Source organism: Sinocyclocheilus rhinocerous, unplaced genomic scaffold (assembly GCF_001515625.1).
Source record: "Sinocyclocheilus rhinocerous isolate Xijiao unplaced genomic scaffold, SAMN03320098_v1.1 scaffold1876, whole genome shotgun sequence".
NCBI lineage: Eukaryota > Metazoa > Chordata > Actinopteri > Cypriniformes > Cyprinidae > Sinocyclocheilus > Sinocyclocheilus rhinocerous.
The window spans coordinates 221,951-227,904 of record NW_015628411.1 but is presented as its reverse complement, the minus strand read 5'-3'; the positions used below and the strand labels follow the sequence as shown (position 1 = coordinate 227,904).

Below are 5,954 nucleotides of genomic sequence, written 5' to 3'. Positions count from 1 at the left end.
GAAGGTGGAGAAGCGCCATGTGTCTAACATCCAGCAGCTCCGTGATGTCATTATGGAGGAGTGGAAGATGATCCCAGCAGCAACCTGTGCAGCTCTGGTGAATTCCATGCCCAGGAGGATTAAGGCAGTGCTAGATAACAATGGTGCTCACACAAAATATTGACACTTTGGACACAGTTTTGACATATTCACTTGGTATACTCACTTTTGTTGCCAGTTATTTAGACAACAATGGCTATATGTTGAGTTATTTTTAGAGGACAGTAAATCTGTACTGCTATACAAGCTGCACATTGACTAGTCTAAAGTATATCCAATTTTAATTTCTATAGTATTGTCCCTTGACAACATATAATAAAATGGTTGCTGAAATGTGAGGGGTGTACTCACTTTTGTGAGATACTTTATATACAGATTACATACATATTACACAATTTTCTTTTTCTTTTTTTTACAGTTTTTAAAGATATAACACCATGAATACGTATATATATAACAATTTATTAACAGTGGTTGTAATTATTATTAGCAGTGGTGATATCCATATATATCTTATTATTTTACCACCACCATACTTCACCGTAGGGAAGGTGTGTCTTGAGGCATAATAAGTGTTTGGTTTGCGCCACACATAGTGCTTTTTGGCCATCTTGGTCTCATTTGACCACAAAACCTCCCAAATCACAGCTGGGTCACTCACATGCTTTTTGGCAAAATTCAGAGACGTGCTTTCAGATGGTATTTTTTGAGTAACGGCTTCTTTCTTGCCACCCTCCCATACAGGCCAGAATTATGCAGTGCTCTTGATATGGTTGACTGGTGCACCATTTCTCCACTTGCAGCCGCTGAATTTTGTAATCGTGGGACTCTCTGTGGCTTCTCTTACAAGTCTCCTTTTTGTTTGAATGCTGAGTTTTGAGGGACAGCCTTTTCTTGGCAATGACTGGGTGGTGTGGTGGAAATTCCACTTCCTGATTATTGATCAGACTGTGCTGAATGGGATATCCATTCATTTGGATATTATTTTGTACCCTTTCCCTAATCTATACATTTTTATTTTATCTCTAACATCTGTGGAATGCTCTTTGATCTTCATTTTCCTTCACATTCACAGCCTGACCAGTGATCCTTTAACAGTGGGTTATTTATCCAGAAATTGTGATAGCATGTTTAATTTTTCACAGGAGGATATCAATGGTAAAGTAATTGTGTTCTTGTAAAGGCAATTTCTTTCATCTGTGTATCCTGGCAGCTTCCATAGCACAGAATACTTACGTTTTTTATTTTTCCTAAAAATATTTCCAAACAAAAACACAATGTCAACTTACGATAATTGATTTTGAGTTTCAGTGTTTTCAAATCAAATATCCATCAGAATGAAATTTCAGTGTACCATTTATAATCTGAAAGAATTGGTCAGGGGTCTGAATACTTTTGCAAAGCACTGTATATATACGCACACACAAAATAAATACTTTTATACCTTTATTTAGCAATGCATTTAGCAAAGACATTTATAATGTTGGAAAATATTTCTATTTCAAACAAATGCTGTTCTTTTCAACTTTTTAGAGACAGATTCTAAAAAATATTAAGCATTATTATTAATAATAATAATTGTATTATTATTATTAATATACAGTATATAGGCCAACAGGATTCAAAAATATAAATTAAAAGTCAAATTTTATCATATTAATGCATTGTGAAAAAAAGAAAGAAAAACATATAAGGTGAAAACTATATACCCACAGGCCCTTCGGCGCTCTCACCTGAACCCATTAGCATGCCCAGCACGACAGAGCCCCGAGACCGCTCTGCTTCATAAAGAGGTGGAAAGCAGGACCGTACACTCAACTGTCTGCTGTCTCCAGCAAAAACTCCTCTACACAGGCTGTCTATGGCTATATTTGCCAACTGCATGGAGAGATACAATCAGGTGGGTTGAATCAGTTTCAGATTCTCTCCTGTCACTAAACATTTGAGACTGATTTGTCATGGCAGCAAAGCACGTCGTACAGGACAAGGCCAACATGGATCGTTTAACAGGTCATTGAGCCTCCATGCTAAATCTCACCTCAGAACCCAGTCGTCTGGACACAAATGCATGCACTGATTCATCCTCCTCTGTCCCTTTCCTGATCAGTATCTCCTTCAGAATGCTCTGAATTATGGGTCGAGAGAAAGGAGGGATGGTGCGGACAACCCCACTAGAGGAAAGGAAAACAAGATAAGAAATATTTATGACTTCAAATAGGCAACTGCTCGCACAGTGGAGTTTCCTCTCACCCAGGTCCTGATGGCATCTTGTGCAGTTGTCCCTTCACATACAGGAAGCGGTTCTTAGACGCCACATGATCCTTTGTAACAGGCAGGATTTCAGACTCAAGACCCAACTCCGAAACCTGCACAAGAAAACAATAACTAGAACAGTGTTCCTGCTTCATAAATGAGGTCATTTAAGGTCAGTATGATTTTATTTTTAAAGAAATTCTGTTATTTAGCAAGGAAACATTAAATTGGTCAAATGTGACAGTAAAGACATGTATAATGTTACAAAAGATTATTATTTCAAATTTATAGTGGTCTTTTGAAGTTTACGCCTACATCCTACGTAATCCGCTGGAACGCCACTCTCTCGTGAACGCGTGTACAAACAGTTAGCGGAAGCTAGAAATTATGGTTTATAAAGTTTGTACAAGATATTTTTCTTGTACAAACGCATTGCTTCACTTCAGGAGGACTTTATTAACCCTCCCGGAGCCATGTGGAGTACTTTTCATGATGGATGGATGCAGTTTTTTGGGCTTCAAAATCTTAACACCCGTTCATTGCCATTATAAAGCTTGGAAAAGCCAGGACATTTTTTAAAATAACTCCGACTGTCTTCGTCTGAAAGAAGAAAGTCATACACAACTACGATGGCTTGAGGGTGAGTAAATCATGGGGTAATTTTCATTTTTGGGCGAACTATTCCTTTAACTATTTACTGAACATAGTTTTTTTTTTAACATATTGCTGTAGCCTCCCTATTTTTTAAAAGCAATAGGCCATGAAAGTTTGAGAGTTACAGTAAGTTTTTAGGTACAAACCAATGCTTTTGTTAAGTTGGTGGTAACTCAATTTCCAAACCAATTATAATATCAGAGATTACATTAATGTGATCATGTGAATTGAAATTCTTGAATTCATACAGATTTCTCCATGACCATGCACATCACTTCACACATGCTGCATACCATATTCAAAGTGTTCCGGCCGACAGCACCTGCAGGTCGCACCCCTCGTGGTCCCTGTTCAAACACAGCCCCGTCATCCCTCCGTATGGAGCTCAACCAACCCCCGCATCTCCCAGATCTCTCCAGCAGCACAATCTACATCAGCAGAGGTGGAGTGTGGTGTACAGTGTTAAAGGAAATTTGTTATTATTTTGACTTAAAATGTATTCTGACCTTCATGTTTAATGTAGCAATGAAAGCATATCTATTAAAATCACAAATTCACATTGAAAACCGGCAACAGCTTCAGCAGCAATGACCTTTGTTGCTTCATTAATGATTACAAGCTGGCTAGATCGCGAGGCTTCAAACCAGCTCTGAACTATGAGAAATGGAGCAGGGAAAGAGTGCTTTTTTAGGAAAGTTGCTTCTGTGGTGGTAAATTAACTCTTTTCAATTTTGATCCTAAAAAATTATTTGTGTACAAATGAAAATATGAAAATTAAGCTGAGCTAAATGTTCCACATTAATTCCCTTTGCGACAAGGGGTTCTTGGCATGAGAAGACCCCTGATCTAAATGATAAAAACATTAAGATGGATTAAACTTTTCAACTGAAGAGCCTTTGATCTTAACATTTATATCTACCCTACCGTTTAAAAAGATTTTTCTGAAAAGAAGTTAATACATTTATTCAGCAACAATAACTGAAGGTGAAGGTGACTTGAAGGTGACAGTAAAGACATTTATAATGACACAAAATATTAGAATAATATCTGAATGATTTCTAACACTGAAGACTGGAGTAACAGCTGCTGAAATTTGCATCACAGTAATAAATTCCATTTTAAAATACATTAACATAGAAAATAGTTATTTTAAATTGTAATAATATTTCACAATATTACTGTTCGGTGTATTTTTAAATGGTAGTGTATATGCAGATTGACTAAAGATTTTTACGGAAATTATTAGCTGATGCTGTACCTTGGAAACGTTAGGACTCTTGCTCAGATGATGACAGGCCGACAGACCACCAATCCCCCCACCAAGCACAGCTACGACCTTCTGCATTCAGCTCCAAACACTTCCACACCTGCAACAAAACTAACCAAAGTCTAAAACGACAATGCCTGATCAGCCAGATCATGAGTGAATAATATAACAAGCATTCTTACACTAAAGCTACTACTAAAGCATGCAACATGTCCTTTCCTAATCCAAGAAAGAAAATAAACATTAAAGTTGAGTCGCATTTAGCCACTCGGTCATACTGGACATTGAATGCATCCTTGACAGTTAACTAGACTTGAAAAATAATGATTAGGAAGGGTTTTCGACATTGATATAGGGCCCTATGGGCTCGGATGGGAGTAACAGGGTGGTGGCCCCTGATAAGGTGAAGCTGCTGTCATTTATCATATTCAAACAAAAGAGGGAAGAAACATTTTTCCTCCAATACCAACTGCCCATTATCTGTTAACTGGTCAGAGTTAATCTTAAATATGTCGAGTGATAATATTATGGAGTCTGACAGGATATTTTACTTGATGGTAACACAAGAGTCTCATTATAAAACAGAAACACGAGAATCCTGAAATTATGAATAATATAACAAGCATTCTTACACTAAAGCTACTACTAAAGCATGCAACATGTCCTTTCCTAATCCAAGAAAGAAAATAAACATTAAAGTTGAGTCACATTTAGCCACTCGGTCATACTGGACATTGAATGCATCCTTGACAGTTAACTAGACTTGAAAAATAATGATTAGGAAGGGTTTTCGACATTGATATAGGGCCCTATGGGCTCGGATGGGAGTAACAGGGTGGTGGCCCCTGATAAGGTGAAGCTGCTGTCATTTATCATATTCAAACAAAAGAGGGAAGAAACATTTTTCCTCCAATACCAACTGCCCATTATCTGTTAACTGGTCAGAGTTAATCTTAAATCTTAAAATATAAATATATTTTAAATATGTAGAGTGATAATATTATGGAGTCTGACAGGATATTTTACTTGATGGTAACACAAGAGTCTCATTATAAAACAGAAACACGAGAATGCATCCTGAAATTAACACGTATTTCTTGTAGCTAACGTTACTTAGAAAGAAGAGGCTTATAAAAAAAAAACAATGACAATGTTTGCAGACTTTTTAACATACTTCACTTGCCTTTGCTGACATACAGTATAAACAGGAAGACAAAATGTGGAAATGTTGCCTAAAACCCAGAACGACCGCTAACTTAATAAAAATAAATTACATTCATAAAAATGGAGTAAAATAATTTGTTACCTGCATATAACTGTGTAATTTGGACAGCGCGGCTTCTGCTGTTACTTAGTTACACAAGAGTCTTGTGTAGTAGTGAAGCGACAAGCGAGCGGCAACAGTGATGATAAAAGAGAACGAGTGTTTCAAAATAAAAGTCCTATCCCGTTTCCGCACTTACTCAGCCAGCATGTAATGGAATACTGGACCACTAGATGACAGAAGAGACCATGCCATTTTCCTCGGATAATGACTGTTTTTAGGTCTTTTACTACATCGTTGGCTTTTTCAAGGGTTAGTTCACCCAAAAATGAAAATTCTGTCATTAATTACTCACCCTCATGTCGTTTCAAACCCGTAAGACCTTCGTTCATCTTCGGAACACAAATTAAGATATTTTTTATGGAATCTGAGAGCTGTCTGTCCCTGCATATACAGCAACGCAACTGAAATGTTCTC

At 37.2% G+C, this 5,954-nt stretch overlaps 1 protein-coding gene across 3 annotated transcripts in view; it reads right to left on the bottom strand.

Annotated features, from left to right (window-relative positions):
- ppox (protoporphyrinogen oxidase) overlaps nucleotides 1-5,584 on the bottom strand; it is an 11,383-nt gene extending 5,799 nt beyond the window's left edge. The window contains exons 1-6 of one of the 3 annotated variants that reach the window (XM_016549438.1): nucleotides 5,520-5,584; nucleotides 4,205-4,335; nucleotides 3,240-3,374; nucleotides 2,290-2,405; nucleotides 2,078-2,210; nucleotides 1,773-1,917 (exon numbers count right to left, since the gene is read on the bottom strand). In XM_016549438.1, the coding sequence (XP_016404924.1) occupies nucleotides 1,773-1,917; nucleotides 2,078-2,210; nucleotides 2,290-2,405; nucleotides 3,240-3,374; nucleotides 4,205-4,291 (616 nt within the window). In that variant the 5' untranslated portion in view covers nucleotides 4,292-4,335; nucleotides 5,520-5,584. Of the gene's footprint in view, nucleotides 1-1,772; nucleotides 1,918-2,077; nucleotides 2,211-2,289; nucleotides 2,406-3,239; nucleotides 3,375-4,204; nucleotides 4,440-5,519 lie in introns of those variants that run through there. The other 2 variants (XM_016549440.1, XM_016549441.1) reach the window with 2 other exon arrangements.
- Nucleotides 5,585-5,954: the final 370 nt, after the last annotated feature.